At 37.4% G+C, this 23,316-nt stretch overlaps 1 protein-coding gene across 1 annotated transcript in view; it reads right to left on the bottom strand.

Moving 5' to 3' along the window:
* Positions 1 to 23,316, bottom strand: part of ADGRV1 (adhesion G protein-coupled receptor V1) — a 786,537-nt gene that overhangs the window by 732,288 nt on the left and 30,933 nt on the right. Inside the window, 7 exon segments of the mRNA XM_043996987.1 lie at positions 2,441 to 2,770; positions 3,773 to 4,043; positions 5,331 to 5,896; positions 13,870 to 13,983; positions 15,015 to 15,119; positions 17,872 to 17,967; positions 20,095 to 20,244. Of these exon segments, the coding sequence (XP_043852922.1) occupies positions 2,441 to 2,770; positions 3,773 to 4,043; positions 5,331 to 5,896; positions 13,870 to 13,983; positions 15,015 to 15,119; positions 17,872 to 17,967; positions 20,095 to 20,244 (1,632 nt within the window).

Genomic DNA, 23,316 nt, shown 5'->3' with positions numbered 1-23,316 from the left:
AATTGGTTCAAAGACCTCAATCTCATTAGAATTGGCTCAAGGAGGGAATAATGGACACACTCAATTGGGTGGAGTAATCTCTATAACCCTGCAGGAAAATAGGAGGAGAAGGGGATAAAGAGAGAGGCAAAAAAAAGGAAGGGCAGAGTGGGGGAGGGGACAGACAGAAGCAAATCCCTTTTGAAGAGTGATAGGATGAAAAAAGATGGATAATAGAATAAATATCATGGGGAAGGGAATAGGATGGAAGGGAAACAGTTAACAATAGTAATCATGAAAAAGAGAAAAGCATGCTCTTTAACTGTAAGGGCTACTTCCTTGAATCTCCCTTTCTGTCTATGAGAGTATTTGCAAACAGAAGGCACTCGGTAAATACTTGCCCTTTCCTATGAAAAAGTCTCCTACTTTCTTTTCCTTATGTTTTAGTTGGGTACCTAAGAAAGATACATTAACTCATAGGCTACTTGGTAAAAATACTACAAGTAGTATTTTTTATTATTGCTTCAACCAGAAGATCTGATTGAGCTAATGCAGCTGGCCAAAAGATGTCTACCTTACAAATAACAAAACTGCTTAGGCACTGAGAAAAGCTCTTCATTCGTCTTTAGTCATAATCTCTTTAGAATAAGCAAGCCTTCAATAGACAGACCTTAACCAAAGGCTCTTTGGATGACAGGGCAATATTGAAGCTGAAAGCATAACTAAACTAGGGCAATCCAATACAACTCTAGCCACTAGACTAAATGTCTGATGCCTAAAATACAATATATTTCAATCCAGGAATGTGTACAATGTATGAAAGAACATATTGACTGTTTCTGAAGGCTTTTTTCTTGGGAGGTACTGAAGTGACCATGTACTCAGAAATAATAATAGCATGGATCAAATATTTAGTTATTTAATGTTCCATGTAATCATGTCTTTATTAACAAAGCCCAGATGAAAGGTATCATGACAATTAAGAGGAGTAGTATAAATGTACATCTGATTCTAAGAAACTATGGTAACAGCATAATGTAATCTCATAATGTAAATTCATAAGATATTACAAAATGTTCAGTTATAGCTTGCTGTAATCATGCCAACACACCTTACTAAAATATCTTTTATACCTTACTGAAGTGTCAAAAAGAGTATTTGGACTAGGGACTTTTAACCTGTTTTTGCTTGTCTTGCTGAGTTGTTTTTCATTTGGGATTTTTTGTTTTGTTTTCAGATTGGCTCTCCCTAATTCCCCCAGGCTATAAATGAGGCAGCCACTTATGGGCCCAATCCCAGTACTGATCAGCAGAAAGCCTTGACCTGATCAGTGTCCAGCCTAGGCAGGTTTGCCCTCCCAGAAAAACTTAAAAGAAGTAGCCCTAATAACTCAGTTGGACTCAGGATATGGGGGATTTAAAAAAAAAACAAACATTTTCTCTTCTGAGAAAAAGAATGCAAGGAGAAAAAGAGGTCCCTAGCTAAAGTTTGGAGGTTGTTAGAGGAGCAAAAAACAAAAATGATGAAAAGCAAAAAAATGCCACTAATCCAAATACAGTTCATAAAACAAATTTAAATTTGCTTTTTTCACAAAGCCTGCTGTACTCTTCATATTTTAAAGGCACGCCTATACTCATTCTATAACCTTTTAAGCTACAGCCACGAAAATAAAAATCTTATCCCTCCCTGGTAAATTACATCTTTGATGTCCAAAATAGTCAGGGAAAAGGAAGAGTCTGATTAATCAAACTTTCTGGGTAGTCAGAAAACACAGTTTCAAAGTATCATAGGATTGTAGAGCAGAAGGGATCACCTATCACTTAATCTCAATAGCTCATTTTAGAAGAGTAAGGACAAAGGAGTGGAACAGATTTACTTGCTAGTTAGTAACAAACCTAGGATTACATTAAGACCTTCTGACTCCCAATCCCATATTCTTTCTACCACATAATGCTACCTTTCTTATTCCATCATATTGCTGTCTTTATAGATTCATTAGCCCAATCTCTTAATAATAAGCTGGTTTTCCTGCCATTCGTTAAAAGTAGAATGTAGGGGGGAAAACTCCATTTAACTGAAATTTTTTGAACTGATATTTTAACAGAGTAAGACAGAGGTACATTTACTCTTCAAGATCTTTAAGTATTCAGTACATATACTCATGGGCCCAGTACATATACTCTGGGTACCCTTTGATAACCAATTTTGGTGATATGGCATAAATTACCCAAAAGTAAATAGGCCAGTTAACATTTTCTTTTTTACTACCTAACTGGACTGTTGTGGAAAAAGTACTTTGTAAATGGGACTACACTACATAAATGTTATACTGTTGTTATTTTTATTTTTATTGTTATTATTATTAAGAATAGTGTAAACTCGGGCCCAGTGATACTCATTTCATATAAAACAAGAAGCTAATAATGTAATTTTTACCCAGATTATAGAACTAATCAAATACCTGCACTAGGAAATGGGCTCCATTTTGAAGGAATGCATCATTTCTTATGGGTAATTTCATAGCGACTTGAGCTTTGTGCTCTGGAAAGATGAGACTATTTCTCCTAGATACATTTAAGATGCCATCTTTTGCTCGCAAAGGGTCCACAGGTCCAGAAGGAATATAAAATGTGGAAAAAAACACCTTGACATCGCCTTTAGTTCCTCCTTGTCTTGCAAAATTCAAGGATAGGAATCTTTCACCTGGGCTGCTTTCAATCTTCTGGTCTTCCAAAGGATAAAATTTTATTAAACCATAAACATCATCACTGTCCTGGATATAGAACAAAAGCTGTCCCAAAAAAAGGAATTTAGACAATGCATGAAAATTAATAAATTATTCACTTTCTACCATAATTCAAATTTTTGCCATAAATTTGCACATACTGATTTAAGGATTTATATTTTTGACAAATATGGTAATGTTTTACATAATCATACATGTATAACCCGTATCAAATTGTTTGATACCTCAGGGAGCGGGTAAGGGAGGGAGGGAGGGAAAGAGGGATAAAAATTAGAACCCAAAACTATAAATAATAATGTTTATTACAAGGTTGTACATTCCTTAATTATGCAAAAAAGATTCAAGCATGATCTTTATATTTTGTGTTAAACAATAGAAATAGAAAGGCAGTATGATATAGAAGATAAAGAACCCACTTTGGAATTAGGAAAACATGAGTTTCAAGCCTTGTCTCTGACAAATACAGGCCTTATGAAACTGGGCTAATCACTTAAACTCCTAGGTGCTGCAGGCAATGTTCTAAGATTATTAATTACAGAGAAGAGTATGACCTTCACTAGTAGAGGGAATTTCCTTAACAAGAATTCCCTCTAACAATGAAATCACCAGTGCAGTTAAAAATAAACAATAGAAAAAGAACAGCAAAAACCTTTAACTTATAAAGAAAAAGCCTCAAATGAAAACAAGGGAGGAAGGGAATGAGAGAGAGGGAGGGAAAGAAGGAAGAAAGGAAGGAATGAAAGAAGGAAGGGAAGGAGGGAGGAAGGCAGGGAGGAAGGCAGGGAGGGAGGGAGGGAGGGAGGGAGGAAGGAAGGAAGGAAGGAAGGAAGGAAGGAAGGAAGGAAGGAAGGAAGGAAGGAAGGAAGGAAGGAAGGAAGGAAGGAAGGAAGGAAGGAAGGAAGGAAGGAAGGAAGGAAGGAAACACATTGGCTCTATTTGTTTTCTCTGGTTTGAAACTTGAAACTTCAATTTTACCTTCATGTGCAAAAATTTCAGCTTCCTTGCATCACACACAAAAAAGATCAGAACAAAAACCAAAGGCCTTACCTCTGCTGGCTCACTCACTTCTGCACCTCCTTGTATTGTATGAGGTAGAATTTGAAGTAGATAAGCTTCTGCCTCTTCAGGGAGATCATCATTAACAATAGTTAGAGGAATGGAGGCAATCATCTGCCCTTGAGCAAAATGCAGAACACCTGAACTTGGCATGATGTCTGCTGTTACTGGAGAAGGATCGCTGCTGTTCCGTGTCATGACCCAACTCACTGAAATGTCCCCATGAGTTCCACCATTCCTCACCACTGTGATTTCTTCAAACCTACAATTTTTTAAAAGAAAAATGCATGCAGATGTACATAAGACAATTGACTTATTATATTCATTTTATGATATTTATGGTATATTTTATGTTGCTAAATAGTGTCATATTTTAAGTAGTGTTATTTTATATCATAATTATTATGTGCTATCTTCCCCTATTAAAATATAATCTCCTCAAGTCAGGAACTACCTTTATTTTTGCTTGTATTTGAATCATTTGACACATAGTAAGAGCTTAATAAATGCCTATTACTTAGTCGTATATACTTAGTTGTGCTATAACATATATTTGAAACAAGTATTCTCTTAGATATGTGTATACCTTATGTGTATACCATCTTCAGAGTGAAAAAGGAGATTTATTATTAACAAAAATTGTTATCCCAAAAGAACCGACATGTACAAAAATATTTCCAGCAGCTCTCTTTGTGGTGTCAAAGAATTGAAATCAAGGGGATGCCCATCAATTGGGGAATGGCAGAACAAGTTGTAGTATGTGAATGAAATGGAATACTATTGTGCTGTAAGAAATGATGAGCTGGCAGATTTAAAAAAAAACCTGGACTTAAGTGGACTGATGCTGAGTGAAGTGAGCAGAACCAGGAGAACATTGTACATAGTAACAACAACATTGTGTGATGATCAACTGTGATAGACTTAGCTCTTCTCAGTAATACAATGATCCAAGACAATTACAGAGGACTCATGATGGAAATTGTTCTCCACATCCAGAAAAAGTACTATGGGATCTGAACCATACTATTTTTACTTTTTGTGTAGCTGGGTTTTTTTTTCCTTTTTGTTCTGATTCTTCTTTCACAACCTGACCAATGTGGAAATATGTTTGATATGATTGTACATATATAACCTATATCAGATTGCTTGCTGTCTTGGGGAGGGGGAAAGGAAGGGAGAGAGGAAGGAAAATTTGAAATTCAAAATCTTATAAAAATGAATGTTGAAAACCACCTTTACATATAACTGGAAAAAAATAAAATACTATTAAGGGAAAAAATTGTTATTCCAGTTAATTCTCAGTAATAGAAATATGCCTCAGGCATTCCAATTAGCAACTTTCCTAAATCATACACCATAATTTCATCCAAATTTTTAAGTTAAATATAAAAGCAATTTCTCAGTTGTATGAGGAAGACTTTCTTTATAATATATATGTCGGTCAGTTTGTTAGACAAACCACTAAATGAACTTTAATATCGATAGATTAAAATTATGTTGAGTTAACAACAGGCATTTATTATAGCAAAACAACAAAACTGAACCCTACCTTGAGATTCGGTCTTCATCAATGATAACTGTCTGTTCAAACAAGACACTATTGAAAGATAGCACTCCATAAGGTTTGTCATTTGCCTTAATGGTGACTTGAACCACGGAAGGGCTTAATAACACCGCATCTCCCTGTAAAGTGTCCTTAAGTAGCACAATAAGAAAAGATTCGGCAATCTCTGGTATGGCATCATCAATGATTTGAAATTTCAAATAGGATTCATAAACAAAAGGTGGAAAAATAATAGTCATGTTTGGCTGAAGATCAATAAAGTCTACATTCTGCTCTGCGTGGGCTGTTGAATTCCCAGTCACAACAGCATAATTGATTGAAACTTGATATTCATCAGATCCAATCAAATATCCGCTCTCATTCTTTCCACGAACCACTGGAATTTTTAGTATGTCTGCTTCCTCAGGCACCAAATAACTACTCTGGGTAAAGCGTATTGGACTGTCATTTTTCCGAATAACAACCTCAATCAAATTTCTTGTAGTGTTGATCTCAGCCCCTCCTTCTACGCTTTTCAGCTGAACCAAAAACAGTTCATCATTTTCTGGTATCTACCAAAAAAAATAATAAAATAAACACTGATGAAAAAAATAGCCCTGACAACACTGGCAAATCATCTAGCATATAAAGTCATTGTTTTTTCCAATTTGATTATAAATAAACCAAAAATATCTACCTAGAAATAGCAAATGAGAGCAATCAGAAGCCCTTGGCTATTTTTCCAAAGTTTTCCAAAGTTCCCCCCATTTCTTCTGGGGAAAAATTAATAAAAACAAAAGTAATATGGATCATGTAAAGGATATATATTACAATTTAACTTATTAGTTCTTTAGTGACTCCAAATAATGTGTATTAAAGAGATGTTCTTCTGTTTCATTTTACATCAATGTCAGCAGGTTGCTGGTAACAGAAGCTGCAGTCAGTGCTTATGACCATCAAAGAAGGAGGGTGCCCTATCACGTTCATTTTATCATCCCAGTCATGGACTTCAGCACTCAGCAGGCACAAAAATCTTTGTTTCCTTCCGGTATCTAATGCAGCCATGGTCTGAGTCAGGCAAGACAGCCATGATGTATTTTAGGTAATGGCAGAAAACCACCAGAATCTGAGACATTTCTTGAATATTTGTGACATTTTCACATGATTCCATAATCTTTTTTCTTTGGCTACTATTTCTTGTCTGAATAAGTCATGTCAGAGCTGTGGTGGTTATAAAGTAAGGTTGTTTGGAAAGTTTTCCCCCTTTTTGCTGCTTCATGTTGATTTTTTATTTATTTTTTTTTTTAGTGAGGCAATGGGAGTTAAGTGACTTGCCCAGGGTCACACAACTAGTAAGTGTTAAGTGTCTGAGGCCGGATTTGAACGCAGGTACTCCTGACTCCAGGGCCAGTGCTCTATCCACTATGCCACCTAGCTGCCCCATGTTGATTTTTTTTTCCTTTTATAAGTTGATTATCTGACTTCAGACAAATATCTATTTCTAAAATGACCCCTGTTGGTAACTGGTCATTTTCTGTCCTTTCAAATATATTCAATTTCATTTTTATGGCATTATTTGGTGCTTTCCAGCTCCAGTGTCCTAAACTTCTTTTCTTTTTTTTATTTCCACTGAGTTTTTAAAAATACATTTTATTTTCACATTACAAACATTCATAAATCATTCCCAGGTGGCAAAGTAAAAGAGTTAAACAAAAACTAATAATCCAGTAACCTCATGTAAAAGTTCATACAAAATTTCACATCTATAGCACCTTCCCACCTATTTTTTTAATTAAAAGAAAGTTGTTTCTCCTTTCCACCCCAACAACAACCTAAATGGACAGCATGGTTCATTATTGATTCCCTGAAATCATAAATAGCAATTGTATTGATCATAGTTCTCCACCTCTCTTCCTGAAAAAAGTACTTCTCCCATATAAGCATGAGAATTCTGAGAAATTTAATTAACCTAACAAGTTTTGGCATCTTTCATTTCCTTAATCACACTTTCCAGCAACTATTTTTGCCATTCTCCTTTGTGCCCACTTTTGCACTGAAGTCACAAAGGATCAAAATATAGATTGACTAAGTTTGAAGTCAAGGTCATCACAGAATTAATCCAGGTCTTTCTCCTCTGCACATAAGCTATAGTTATCTTCCTTGAAGTCTTTTCACTTGTGCTCATCTTACAGAAATGCTCAACTGTGAGTTAACTAAGTAATCATCCCATGAATGTTATTTCTCATTGCTTTGGGAAAAGAAACCAATGAAACCAACACTTTCTGAGAAAAACTTTGTGAGCTATCCTTTCATTTAGCTCCAATTCCTTTAGAGCTTCTGATTTCATTTCTGGTGAGAACATAAAAATCGATGTGTTTTAGTTCCTCCAATAATGTATAAGCCTTGACTGAACAAAGATTTTACACTCTGAATGCCCCAATCAATCTGTAGACATGCCAACATGGATGCTCCCTCCAACATGGCAAATTACAACCCATTCATGTATATCCATCCTGTGCCATTCTTATCAATGTCCTCCCATAAATTCTTTTCTCCCCCAAAGAAAATGCATTTGCTGAAATGGCCTCCTAGCAATAGTAAAAACCCAAACCAAAAGAAAAAGTTCTTCATAAACCTGGGACACACTTTCTCACAACTATACATAGCATCAATGGGAAGAATGGTTACCTCTGAGAGAGAGGTACATACTTAAGGTATATAATGTGGCCAAGGCACCTCACATCCCTGGGGCTCCAGGGCCCCTACTTCCTTTCCATTCCCATGGTGTCCTTGTGTTGTCCCCACTAGGGGCAGCACCTCTGATGAGCAGATTGCTTGGCCCAGACTTCTCTGAACAAAAATCTATTTTTCTTCCTCCTACCCAATTAAAAATAAAGGGGAAAAATCCCCACAAAAATTCATTGATTATGTGGAAGAAAGTCATCACATTCAGTACATGGGAGGCCTTCTTCACTTTCCCATGACATGACAAGAATACAAAAAGAATACACAGGCTGTATGCTGGTTGTCCTTCACTCTTGCCAAGTAATCAGTCCATCTTCTCTCCCAAATGTAGCTCCTGTCCCTAAGATCATTGGTAGGGATTCTTTCCTTAAAGATGGAGATGAATGCCCTGCCCTGCATGAGGAGCAGAGTGGAGTTAGCAAAAGCAAAACAGCTTCAGTCTTCTCCAGTGCTCTTCAGGATTCCTCAAGCTTCAGGCCCTATTTGTTGCTTCAAACACTTCTGGCTTCCAACTTTAAGAACCAAGATGCAAGAGGGAAACCTCACTTCAAGTTGTTGAAAAAAAAGACTATGGGAAGACATGAGAGGAGCCAGCAGGCTCTATCATGTCCTTGTTCCCAGCTTGCTACTCTGAGACTTGAGGTGTGATCTGGGACTCTCTCTTAGTTGAGCTGAGGTACCCTACTTCCAGTGGGAGAGTTCTTTCATTCTGTATTGTCTGGTATATATTCTCCTATGGGTACTTTCTCTGGTTTCTGTTTGGCTACCATTTTGAATAAATAGATTCCTTTGCTATTTACTGTGTGGAATTGGTATTTGGTGGGAAAGGGATTCCTTTACCACCTGCAATGATGGCACAGTGATCGGAGGTTAGCTTTGTAAAGAATTAATTGTTATTTGAGGTTTTTATGCCTCAGCACACACTGGCCCGGAGCTCCACAAACCGCACTGTACCCCACTCACTGGTTATAGACGTTGCCATGGCGCTGGCACCTCAGCCATCACCACTCTCCACCTACATAGACCTGGCAAAATTATAATGATTAGAAGCCTAGTGAGGGCAGTTATGTGACTGTCAGAGCGGCCAATCAATTGGCTGGGGGCTGTGTGGGGCTTCTGGGAATGGGAAGGAGAATTCTCCATTCTAGCTGGAAGCTGGAAGGCGACAGGAGTTCTGCTGTGTATTCTCAGCTGATTCCTGGGTGGTGGTATTTTTCAGATTGTATAATTTTCCTTTCCCCATTTTATTTCCTTTTCCTTGATCCTACTGATCCTGTTTGTGTTTTGTTTTTTTTTTTAAGTTAGTTCTTGTTAAAATAAATCCTGGGGGCAGCTAGGTGGCGCAGTGGATAGAGCACCGGCCATGGAGTCAGGAGTACGTGGGTTCAAATCCGGCCTCAGACACTTAACACTTACTAGCTGTGTGACCCTGGGCAAGTCACTTAACCCCAATTGCCTCACCAAATAAATAAATCGTGTTCTGTTTTGAGGGAGGCTGCCGGTCTCTTCCTTGCCCCAATATTGCGGCGAGCCACTTAGCTAACACTGCCCAATTAAAAATTGGTCCCCACAGCTTGAACCTAAGCATATCCCCTAGAATAAGAATAATTAAGGAAAGAGATAGCTATAACTTTTAGCTTGATACCCCTTCTCTCTGAGGAGAGCAGAGTGGCCCAACCCCAGCTGCATGCTTCCCTTTTAGGCAAGAATTAAAATCTTTCTTGGAGAAGATGGGGGGGGGGGTAGAGGGAGAAGAAACTAGAGATGTCTCTCTTGAAGCTACACAACTCCCCCATGGTATATACTGGGATATGGACCTGGACACAAATGGTACTTTGCTATACATTGTCCCCACCACCTAAGCATATACTCAACAAGTACTTTCTAAGCACTTACTATGTACCAGGCACTATACTAAGCACTGGAGACACACAAAAAGTGAAAAAATAGTGCCTGTCCTCAAGGAGCATACAATATAATGGTGGAGACAGACCGTACATACAAGGTACATACAGAGTAAATGTAGGTAACCTGAAAGGCTACCATCTTGGAAAACTAGAAATGGTCTCCTATAGAAGATGGGATCTACCTATAGTCTTGACAGAAGCCAGGAAAACCAAGAAGCAGAGTTGAGGAGACAGAGCATTCCAGACATGAGTACTTTATTCTGATTCTTCTATTTAGTTATTTGTTTGGCATTGCAGCTTGTTCTCACCTATCCCAGGATTCTACAAAGCCCCCTCAGTAATACTCATTTTTAATTCTTCAGTCCTGTGATGTTCTATGACTTGTGTAGTGATGTGCTGGTAAATGCTTAACAACTGGCTCTCCATCTCAAAAAAAAAGTATATTCAACACATTTTAAGTCTACCTTGCATTTTTTTTTTGCTTTTAAAATAATTTTATTGAAATGTTGTTTTTCTCCATCACCAGAATTTCCACCAGTAGTCCTCCCCCATGCCCCATCCCACAGACAGATATCTCAGGTAAGAAATGGTCTTTGTCAACAGGCTGAAAGGGGAAGAGAAAAGTCAGTCCAAATGATGAGCCTATCAGCCCAATCTGCAAAACAAAATGAACAAGAACCTGCCACCTCTGCAAAGTAATGGGGTAGGGATGTCTTCTCTTCTGTAGGGATGTGCTTGTCCCTATATCTAGTGTTGTGACATTCCCTTTTCTAATTGTGGTGGGGTTCTTGTCATTTACCAGAATGTTCCATGGCCTTCAAACTTGCCTCAAGAAGGGAGGGGGCAGGGGACAGCTAGGTGGAACAGTGGATAGAGCACAGGCCCTGGATTCAGGAGGACCTGAGTTCAAATCCATCCTCAGACACTTGACACTTACTAGCTGCGTGACCCTGGGCAAGTCACTTAACTTTCATTGCCTGGCTAAAAATATAAATAGGAAGGGAAGGGAAGGGGAGGGGAGTAGCTAGAGGGCAGACAGCTGCAGTGTTGCCATCTTCCCTGGTGTAAGGCACTTCCCTTCTAAATCAGCTGCCAAGGAGGGCAAAAGACAAGGTGGCAAGAAAGAGGGAGTGAATCTGAAGAAAATGCCAGGTTCAAGTGTCCAAAGTGACGTCACCATTATTTGGCGGAAGGGGTGGGTGTTGGTGTCACTGGTAGGCTCTAGCAATTGAGTACACGTTGGCTGCTTGGGGTTCCCTGTTGGCATTGGAAAGTGACTCCAGGTGTCCCCCCATTTAACCCAGGAAAGCAACTGCAGCTAGGGCACTGCAGCCATGGCTCCACCCTTCCTGCCCAGGCTAAAACCCTCCTGCTCCCTATCTGGTCTTCAGCTGGAAGCTTGGCACACACAAGGGCATCTTCCAAATCTTCCAGCCCTCCTGGCACAAACTAGAGTGACAAAGGAGGCTGGTCTTCAGCTGGAAGCTTGGCACACTTAAGGGCATCTTCCAAATATTCCAGTCTTCCTGGCACAAACTGGGGTTTCAAAGGAAGCACAAGGAATTCTTCGTCAGCACTGTGTGCACTCCTATTCTTCTAGTGATCTTCTCTGGAAACTGGCATGCTGGCACCTTTGGGCAATGTGGGGAGTCAGAAAGGGAGGCTTCCTTACCCTCAGGCTTTTATCCTGAGTCCTTTTCCATCTGAAGTTCTCCTTTCTTCTCTCCCCCCTTTTACAACTTTTTCACTTTTCTCTAGGGTTTGTCTGTGGGTGACCTCCAAAATAACTTCCAGGGAGAGAAAGGGGAAGTCAGCACTCTTCGCTGCCTTTTCCTGGAAGTTGCCCTTTGATGTCCTTCCAGGAAGCTTTTCAATGGGGCAGAGGGCTCTAGTCGGAATCTCTGTTCTAGGCAGGAAGCCTCTACCTTGCATTTTTAACATTTTTCCATTACTTTAGGAAGTCTAGACAATCAACAAGATAATAAAGCAAGCCCTGATTTATAGTATTTATCCATTCCCAAGGTATAAATGTTCACACTGGAAATTTAAATATTGATTCTCCCAAGCTAAGTACTTAGCTGTAGTTTATATAAATTAGCTGATTCTTTATAAATCCTGAAGGCAGTATTCATTGTGATACAAAGGGCTTTCAATTACTTTTTGGGTTTTTTGGTGAGGCAATTGGGGTTAAGTGACTTGCCCAGGGTCACACAGCTAGTAAGTGTCAAGTGTCTGAGGCCAGATTTGAACTCAGGTCCTCCTGAATCCAAGGCCGGAGCTCTATCCACTGCACCACCTAGCTGCCCCTTTCAATTACTTTCAAAAATGTTAACGTTAGAAATTAAAAGATTCTTATTTTCCCAATTACATGAAAAGCCAAATTTATTAGCCTACGAAATAAGTTTTAAAATTTTATTTGATATTTTAGAATATAATTTACATATAGTATCACAAATAAATTAACAAACAAATTACTTAAAACAGTATTTATTTGCAACAGAAACACAACAATTAAATTAATTACAATTCTTCAAAACATCCATGACTTTATCAATATGGGTACTGTTCCTTCTGTCCTATGCCTTACCAGATAAAATTGATAAGTTACCATCACCCAAAATTCATTGCCTAAAAGCCAGCCTGGCAGCAAGGAAACTCTCTCTCCAAACAGCACAACATATCTATCCCTTCAACTGAAGACTTAAAGGCTACCTCTATCTACTGCATATGGAAACAATAGAGTAAGACTTTTGAGGAAGCTTTCTGAATAATCTTTGAATAAATTTTAAAGTTTTTGAATAAATAATTTTATGCAATATATATTCTGTGGTATATCTGATTTTTATTTCTTTCATTTTTAAAAAGATGAATTGGTTATTATTTTTCTTTCATATTCACCATAGGAATATATATGAAGTTTTTGATATTACCCAAGCAATTTTTTTTCTTGTTTGGCTGGTATAAATTATACTTACCTGCTAATGTTGTTTTATTCCCCTACACTAAAGTAATCACAGGTTCTGACCTATATGGGTGCATGTGAATTTATGTATGTGTGTATACATATACATACTTGCTCATAGATGTATATAGATATAGATATATATACAAACATGACACAGAACAACAGATCTGGAATAGTTGTATATCCATGTGTAATCTGAGAACAAGAAATCATTATTAAAATTAATCAATGTGATTTTTAAAGTTTTTATTATATGTATAGCAGAGACTACAATGAACAAAACCACTATCATATTTGTACAGCTCTGGTTACTTTTTCAATTTGTCATAGCAATAACTCTAATAATCAAATGAGATAATATCTGTAAAGTGCTTAGCACAGTGCCTGACATATAGCAGACACTCAATCAATGCTTGTTCCTTTCCTTTCCCCCTAATAAGTTAAATAAATCAAGTATTTATGTAGCGGGGTAGTAAGATGGCACAGTGAATAGAGTGCCAGACCTGGAGTAGAGAGGACCTGAGTTCAATTCTGGCCTCAGGCACTCCCTAGATGTATGACCCTGGACAAGTCATTTAACCTTGTTTGCCTCAGGTACACCTAAATGAGCTGGAGAAGGAAATGACAAACCACTCCAGTATCTTTGCCAAGAAAATTCCAAATGGGGTGACAAAAAAAGCAGACATGGCTAAAACAGCTGAAAAACAAAAACAATGTAGTACATGCAAAAAGTGGGAAAACAGTTTTGCCTTCTTACCCTCACAGCATTGCTGGCCATGGTTCACTAATTTTATTTAGAATTTTGAAAGTTTTTGCTTCAAGGTCAACTTGCAAGCATAACACAATTTATTACATGCCATAAAAAGTGTTTTATTTTAATTTCTGATGCACAGATATAGTCTTCTGTACATCAAAGTATTTTTCTCACCTCATCATCCAGTACTGTCAAGTTATAAACCACTATTGCTCTACCAGGAGGGAAGGTGATATTTCCCTTAACTGGACTTAAATCTTCTTCAGGTGGGTTTGGACCACCCTCTACCTGCAAAAAATTATAAAGTGTTATTAATAAATGCAAATAAGTTTATACCATTTAAAAAATTTAAAGTATTCATAGCACTACAATAGTAACAATATACAGGAGCCCAGAGACTTCTTTTTTCTTTTTGATGAGGCAATTGGTGTTAAGTGACTTGCCCAAGGTCACACAGCTAGTAAATGTCAAGTGCCTGAGGCCAGATTTGTCCGAGTCTGGATATGAACTCAGGTCCTCCTGAATCCAGAGCCGGTGCTCTATCCACTGTGCCACCTAGCTGCACCCCACCCCACCCCACCCCCCCAGAGACTTCTGAAAAATTCTTCGTACAACTTAATAATGGCCTCTCAAGATGCTATGACATTTGTCCTTCAAGATGCTAACACTCAGGTTACCATATGTATATAAGTACGCTTAGGTTATCAGTATCTTTTTTCTTAACTATTTAATCAAAGCTAGAAGATAGTTCAATAAACATCAACTGCATTAGTGGAAAATTCCTATCTTCTCCAAAAATAGTGTTCTTTTAAGAAAACAATAATGACTTCATCATATATTTCAGTCTCTATAAGAAGCATATGATTATATGGTAAATAGATTCAGAAAGTGCCAAAATTAGTTAAATATTTATTTGTGAATTTTAAAGGTTATGAAAACACCATGTATTTGCTCACTTTTACTATTGCATTAAATAGAAAATTAAATCATCTAACATCCTAATTCTGCCCCTGTGCCATACCTGCTATGGAAGCTCAGCTCCATATCCATTAAGAAAATTCTTAAGTCTAGACCACTAATTTTCCAATTGCCATTTCATATGTTGAATTTCAGTGATTTATTGATGCCCCTCAAATTCAGAGTAAGACTACCAAAGAACATCTGTTCTAAAAACATTACATTGCAGTATTTGTAACAGGGTTCTAAAAACATTTCTCTATTAAATATTTCATGATCAAGACTACGATGTGTAAAATGTAAGCTATCTACTAAATCTAAGAGGTAGAAATTTAAAGTTATTTTTAAAAAAATAAACTTACCTCAAAACTCACAGTTACAATCCCGTACGTTCCTTTTTCTCTGATTAGAATGAGAGGTACAGATTCATTCCTGCCCCTGGGCTCATTCACTGTGATTAAGGAAGGCTAATGGAGAGAAGTGGAGACAGGTAATCAGGTGCTGAACAAATGTCATAGTAGAAAGGAGTTTAAAAAACCATTACCATAGAAATTTTAAATGCTCACAGGCAAGTTAATACAGCCTGTAAAATATGTCATCTAAGAGTAGTGTATTGCCTAACCATGAACTAGCTCTAGGAATAATCGCGTTTAAAAGACTACCAGTGGGCAGCTAGGTTGTGCAGTGGATAGAGCACCGGCCCTGGAGTCAGGAGTACCTGAGTTCCAATCCGGCCTCAGACACTTAACACTTACTAGCCGTGTGACCTTGGGCAAGTCACTTAACCCCAATTGCCTCACTTTAAAAAAAAAAAAAAAAAAAGCAAAGACTACCAGTAAAAATTATCCAGTTACCAAATCCAAGGCAACAGAGTATAGTACAAAGAGACTTGGAGGAGCAATTAAAAGACCTTGGTTCTGGGGGCAGCTAGATGGCGCAGTGGTTAAGGCGCCGGCCCTGAATTCAGGAGTACCTGGGTTCAGATCCGGCCTCAGACACTTGACACTTACTAGCTGTGTGACCCTGGGCAAGTCACTTAACCCCCATTGCCTGCAAAAAAAAAAAAAAAAAAAAAAAAGACCTCGGTTCTGGTCTTTACTCTGCTCTTCACCAGAATAACTGAGCTTCTTTGTGGCCCAGTTCCTTAATCTGGACTCAAGAGTCCCAAAGAGTTCTAAACTTTGTATTATTTACTTTTATTTCCTATAATGATGGTCAATAAAACTATAACTTTTAATGATCAACATTTCTTCATCATTCAAAAGATTATCACAAGTAGTTTTCCTTTCTAGGTCCAAGAAACTACCCTCCCAAAGATCCTTCTATCAATTGGTGGTTTCAAGGAATGTGCAGTCAATATCCTCTGCCCTCTAGATCAGGAGTTCTTAACCTGGAATCCATGTATCACTAAGAGGTCTAGGTAAAGATTTTAAACTTGGATGGGAAAAAAATACTTTCAATAACCTCGAACTCAAATTTAGAATTTTCTTCAGTTATGAATTTTTTAAAAAAAATAAACATTATTTTGAGAAGAGGTTCATAAACTTCACCCAAGTGCCAAAGGGATCAATGACCCAAAAAAGATTAAGAACCCCTAAACAGTCTAAGTTACGTATATTAAAAATAAGGGCTACTGTCTTTACATGTAACAGGGAAAAAATAAATAAAATACTTTATTTAAAAAAAAAAAGGGCTAATGTCACTTGCATTATATTCCTCTCAGGCTGAATCAGCCCTTGGAAAATTATGTTGCTATTAATTCATTAAGAAACACCATGATGATCATAGTGGATTAAAGAGTTCATCTCTATACACATTAGGATAGATTTAAAACTCACCTCTGAGACAAACCATGATCCTGATCCTGGGCAAGTCACTCAACCTCTCATCACCTCAAGTGACTCTCTCATAATACTAATAATAATATAAGTTATAAAAGAGGTGCTGATCTGTATTGGTAAACTTTTCCTTCCTAGGCATTCCCTACAGCAATGAAACTGCAGATCCAGTTAAAAAATAATCCAAAACAAGTATCTGCCAAAACCTTACTCTATATGACACAGTTTGCAAATATTTCCATATACATTATTGTATTTGATCTTCACAACAACCCAGTGAGACGAAAAGGACAAGTCCCATTTTACAGATGAGAAAATTAAGGCTCAGTGACTTATCCCTACATGCCACAGCTAACAATTAGAACCAAGGTCTTCCTACTCCTAGTCTAATACATTTTCCATTACAGTAGGAAGTCTCCCAAAATTCAATCAAGTATGAGAGTATGTTTATACTTCACTCTCACCAACAATCCAGATTGCCTTAGCATCTTTTTGTGGGGTTTTCCCCCCTGGAGTCATGGAGCACCACTGACAGACTAAATCTTGGTTGCAGTCTTATTTGTGCTTGCTAATGTAGCCTTACGTCAAGGGGAGCTTGTCAGAGTGCCTATCATTCAGCTCATCTTTCACGTTTTTCTCTCTTGCCCAGCCATTGTCCCAGATAAAGAAAAAAAATCATTTGCTGATAGCTTTTTCCAGTAGGGTCAAATCAGGATAGGGAAGGAAACAATAGGCAGTAAAGCCAAAAACCAAAGGATGATGAGTGCATAATGAAATAGGTAACTATGGGGCAGTGATCTCTGCAATATGTTGTGAAGAATGAATGAGTAGCTAAGCAGCACTTAATCAGTGTTAGAGGAGAGACCAAGATTCAATACTATACATATAGTAGGTATTTATTGAGTTTATAATGATATCATTTAAAGGGAGGGGGCTGATTGCTAAACATGCTTCTGAGGGGTCATTTCTACCAAGAGCTAGTATCATCTCCCAGAAGCTAGAGCTGGATGAGATGACATCAGCTTCATTCCTTTTACCCAAAATGCCCCTAGGAGATCAGGGGCACAATTACTTTGGGCAATTCAAACAGGAAAATTTAACTTAGATTGCATATGCCTCTTTCCACTAGTCCTATGCCAATGATAAACCATGGCAGGGAGGTGACTGAATCATCAATGGTTGTGCTAATGGAGCTAAGCTATAGGAGACCATATTGGGTTGAAAGATTTCAAGTAACTGCTTATATGCTTCACAAAGGAGATGGTTTCAGCCATATACCAAGACAGAATGTCATTTATATACAAATATAGTACTATAAATTAAAGTAAATCGACTACTAAATTTAAATTACAAAGATCAGGTTATGTAGGATCAATCATACCATATCGAATGAAATAACTCCAAAGGCATTGTCATTTGATAATATGGTCACAGTAACAGACCTTGGCCAACCAAGCTTTATCTTTGATGATGGTTTCTAAAATGAATAGTACATAAATAAGAAAAGAGTGAAAAATACAGTTCATTTTCAGTAGGATTTCTTTTTTCAGATTGTGAATTGAAATGCAAGTATGTTTTTAACACATGCTTTAAGGAACAAGTTAGATAAATTCAAACACTGAACAAAAAATTCCCAACTAAACAACAAAGTCCTCAAAATAGGTTTTGAAGACCATAAATCACAATTTGACAATCTATTAATAACAACAAAGGAATGAAGTACATAATTCTGTAAGAAAAAAAATTTACCACTGCAGAAACTAAGGAAATAAACTTTTCCCATGAATCAAAAGTTTCTAGGTCAAAGTAAACATTATATTATACTGGTAGGAAAATATCTCTAAGAAATTTCTACTAATATTCAGCAGTAGCATAAAATGACTTAAGGAAAAAAGTAAACTGAAAGGCAAAACGCATTCATTATTTGAAACAGCTGAATTTATAAATAAAATTATATACTAAAGTACACAAGACTGAAAAGAGAGAAATCACACTAATAACTTCAACACTATTTTTTAAAATTAGCTAGAAAAAATGAGATTATTCACACCGTTCTCATAGATTAATCAGTTGAAGATGATTAACCCTCATCCTATTCAAGTACTTTTACCAGAGATGTTGCAAATTCCTTTTGAGGGACTGGGAACCTCCCGTTTCCTCACCAAGTGGTCCCTCCTCCTTTTTGTGCCTTTCTCCTTTGAAGTCAGGAGGCATGACCATTCTTTGTGTTTATATGTGTATGACTTAGTGTGTGTATATGGTTGGGAGGGAGGCTAAGAGATGGGAGAGAAAGGGGGACCCGGGAGAAAACAATACTTGTTTCAGTATTCATGAAAGCAATTCTTGAGTAAGCAGGGTAAACCAGAAAACTAGGTTGTAAAACACATCTTTAGAGCAGGAGGAGCAATCTGTCTGTGTCTGCAGAACAGGAGTTCAAGTTCCTTTCACTAAAGTCCAAAGCATTAACAACACTCAGTCAGGCTTGCTTTTGCCCAAATATCTAAGTTTTAAAGAAGACTAAGGTTTTCTAAGGTATAATAATGATAATATTAATAATATCCACTAACAACTATACAATACAAAACTGATCTCAATGTTTGAAACAGTAACATGGATGATATATTTAGAAAGAATCCAAACAAAAATTGATATAATTTTAATAAAATAAAGTCCCCAAGGGAGCTATGGAAAGATTCGTGCTTCTATATTCAAAAGGAAAAGGAGAACTCAGAGATGATCTCAGAGAACATGATAAATAAGTTTAAAACTTAAAGAAAAAATTCTAGAACAGATTCCACAGCTGCTAAAAGACTTATCACTGGAATTATATAACCAACAATGGTTTACCTCCAGATAAAGCCTATGAAAGAACTAAGATGTCAGATAGGAATCAAAAGGCCCCTCAAAGGCAAAATCAACATGATCTCAACTAATAAAATCTATTTTAAATAAATGACTGTCATGCAGATTTGTTAAACAAAACTATGGGGTTTATAATAATGATATAAAACCAATATATTACCACCAAAAGCTATAGAAAATATAAAAGTTATACAACATATCACTGCAGGTTATAAAAATTTAGCATCTTCCAAATACCTAAGAAAGAAAAGAGCTTGTGGTCAGAATTATACATGAAAAATTTGCTATTCTTCATAAATTAACATATAATAAATAGCCATACTATAAATACAGACTCTAAAATAGCTCTGATAAATCAACAAATAGTACTGAAACTAGAACATTATTACAGACAAAGCTGTGCCCATAATCACCTAGGCAAAATATTGATTCCTAAACATTTAAGAACAATGTTTTTAAGAGAGATCATGATCTCCAAACTACATGGAAAGAAAAACTTTCAAAATACAGAGATCTAGAAGATCAAACTCAAGTCAGAACATGACTATCATTCTGTCTGCTGCTGAAATTGTCTTGAGGAAACCAGAAGATGAACTTATAGCACAGGAATCATGTACCTGCAAAACAGTCCTGAACATATTAAATTTAAGAGAATAAGAAGACTGTTTCTATCTGAATGCCATAAAACAACATGAGAATGAGAGAACAACAATAATCATAAAACTATAACTCTAGTACTGACCTGTAATGTTAAGTAAAAGATGAATGTTTCATCAGGCTCTGGAATGTCATCATCACAGACTGCTATATACACAGTCCTACTGGTTTCTGAAGCAGGTATAAAAGCTGCAGCATATGTGTCAACAAAGTCACCTGTATCTTCTCCGTAAAGCTATAAAAGATACCAAGGTAAGGGCTATTTAACCAAGGGTTCAGATGAACTTCTAACACTAAAACTTAAAGGAGCATTCAAAAGGAAAATAATGAAACTTCCAATTAACTGAGATATTTTGATTCAAAACAAAGAAACAACAGCATCAGCCTGTGCTCACAGAAAGGGCAGCTAATGCTCTTTTGTGGTGGCAAGGAATTGGAAATTGAGGGGATGCCCATCAATTGGGGAATGGCTAAACAAGTTGTAGTATATGAATGTAATGGAATACTATTGTGCTGTAAGAAACATTGAGCAGGCAGATCTCGGAGAAACCTGGAAGGACTTACATGAACTGATGCTGAGTGAGATGAGCAGAGCCAGGAGAACATTGTACACAGTATCAACAACATTGTATGTTGATCAACTGTGATAGACTTGACTCTTCTCAGCAATACAATCATCCAAGATAGTTCCAAAGGACTCATGATGGAAAATGCTCTCCAAATCCAGAAAAAAAAAGAACTGTGGGATCTAGATGCAGATTAAACCAAACTATTTCTACTTTTTTTGGTTTTGTTTTTTGAGGTTTTTCCCTTTTGCTCTGATCCTTCTTTCACAGCATAATTAATGCAGAAATATGTTTAATGTGATTGTACATATATAACCTATATCATATTGCTTGCTGTCTGGGGGAGGGAAGGGAGGGAGGGAGAAAAATTTTAAACTAGAAATCTTATAAAAACAAATGTTGAAAACTATCTCTATGTAATGATTGGAATGACGCCACCTGCTGGAGAGCTACTGTAGGAAAGCTCCACCATGAGGAGAAGGCATCTGAGGGCAAGCCATGCGGTTTTCCTTGGCATCAGGAAGTGACATTTGCTCATGGGTACTGTCTATAAAAGAGGTGAGGCTTGCTCTCTTGAGGTCTCTTTCTGGAGGATGTCAGGGGGGAAAGGAGCTGGAGACATTGGCTCCCTGAGATAGACAGCTGAATCTAGGCCTTTCTCTTTCCACCAAATTCTTATTCTCCTTAATAAATGCTTAAAAGTCTAACTCTTGTTAAAGCTTATAATTTATTGGTGACCACTAATAAGATATTTTAGACAGACTAGCTACAATTTTAGCCCTTACATCTACTTGTAACTAGAAAATACTTTTATGATTAAAAAAAAAAAGAAAGGGCAGCTAAGTGGTGCAATGGATTAGAGTGCCAGGCCTGGAATCAGGAAGACTCATCTTCCTGAGTTATAATATAGCTTCAGACACTTCCTAGCTGTGTGACCCTGGGCAAGTCACCTCAGTTTCCTCATCTGAAAAATGAGCTTGAGAAGGGGCAGCTAGATGGCGCAGTGGATAAGGCACCGGCCCTGGATTCAGGAGTACCTGAGTTCAAATCCGACCTCCAACACTTAACACTTACTAGCTGTGCGACCCTGGGCAAGTCACTTAACCCCAACTGCCTCACCAAAAAAAAAAAAAAAAAGAGCTGGAGAAGGAAATGGCAAACCACTCCAGTATCTTTGCCAAGAAAACCCCAAAAGGGGTCATGAAGAATCATACACAACTGAAAAGATTAAAACAAATACTGACAAAGTTGACATTTCAAAGACAAACAACTAATAGAAACGCCCTTATGCATTTGCTTCTCTAAGCATATGGAGCCAAAGGGAAATAACATGGTTTTTTTTCCTTCTCAAGTATGACAAAATCTGATCTGGACAGGGCTAACCTAAACTGAAAACTACCCAGAGTTTAACAAGATTGAAAGGAATAAATCTGCTCAAGGTTTTCATGACAATCCATCATATTCCTTGTCAAATGCAAAGAGAGAATGCACTCTGAATTCAGGAATAATTCTTATTCTCTCCTCCAAGAAAAGTTCCACAGTCTCTCAGTACCCCTAAATCCTTAGTGATTTAACAAAAAACAAAACAAAACAAAACTTGTTTATTTCTTCAAGAGCTCAATAAATAAAAGAGAAGAATTCATATCCTACCTACACCGTGTACTAGCTATCAGATCAAAGGCAAGGCACTTAACATAAGTCTCAATTTCTTCATCTATGAAATTTGGGTGATGATTCTTATGTTGTTTTTTTATTGTTTTTCAGTCACATGCAACTCTTCTTGACCTCTTTTGAGATCACAGATTTGGGGTTACAGATTGCAACTCAGTGAGAAGAGTCTTCCTGATTCTAGACCTGACATTCTATCCACTGTACCACCTAGCTATTTGATAATTCTTCTACTAATCTATTTTATATAGATGTTGAAAGAAAAATACTTTATAAACCTTGAAGTTAACAGAAAATGTCATTCATCATCATCATCATCATCATTATTATTATTATTATTATTATTACTTCAGAGGATTATGAAAGTAAAATAAAATAATTAAACCTTAAATTTTAACCTTAAAGCACTAAACACATTCCAATTGTTACTCTTGTTTTTGTAACTATTAGGAAACTTGACACTCAAAAGATGGTTGCCTTCAAGTATTTGAAGATCTATCATGTGGAAGAGGGATTAACCTTGCTCTGCTTGACCAGGAAAAAGGGATGGGGGGGTGGGGCAGCTAGGTGGCACAGTGGATAAAGCACTGGCCCTGAATTCAGCAGGACCTGAGTTCGAATATGGCCTCAGACACTTGACACTAGCTGTGTGACCCTGGGCAAGTCACTTAACACTCATTGCCCCGGCCCCCCAAAAAAGGGGGATGGGAGTTGCAGAGAAGAAGATTTCTGCTTCATGGAACAAAAAGCTTCATAACAAAGAAGGCCATCTTCAAAATGAAATGGGCTAGGGGCAGCTAGGTGGCTCTGTGGATAGAGCACCGGCCCTGGAGTCAGGAGTACCTGAGTTCAAATCCGGCCTCAGACACTTAACACTTACTAGTTGTGTGATCCTGGGCAAGTCACTTGACCCCAATTGCCTCACTAAAAAAAAAAAAAATGTTTAAAAAAAAAAATGAAATGGGCTGCTTCTGGTATGAGTTGGAATCCAAGGCCTCTGTTTTCCCTTCCAACTCAGATTATGATTCTATCCAGTGAAGAATCTTTCATCTCCATCAAAGAAGTGGAAATTT

This window comes from Dromiciops gliroides, chromosome 1 (assembly GCF_019393635.1).
Source record: "Dromiciops gliroides isolate mDroGli1 chromosome 1, mDroGli1.pri, whole genome shotgun sequence".
Classification (NCBI taxonomy): Eukaryota; Metazoa; Chordata; class Mammalia; order Microbiotheria; family Microbiotheriidae; genus Dromiciops; species Dromiciops gliroides.
The sequence above is the reverse complement of the archived record's forward strand: the minus strand, read 5'-3'. Positions and strand labels throughout refer to the sequence as shown.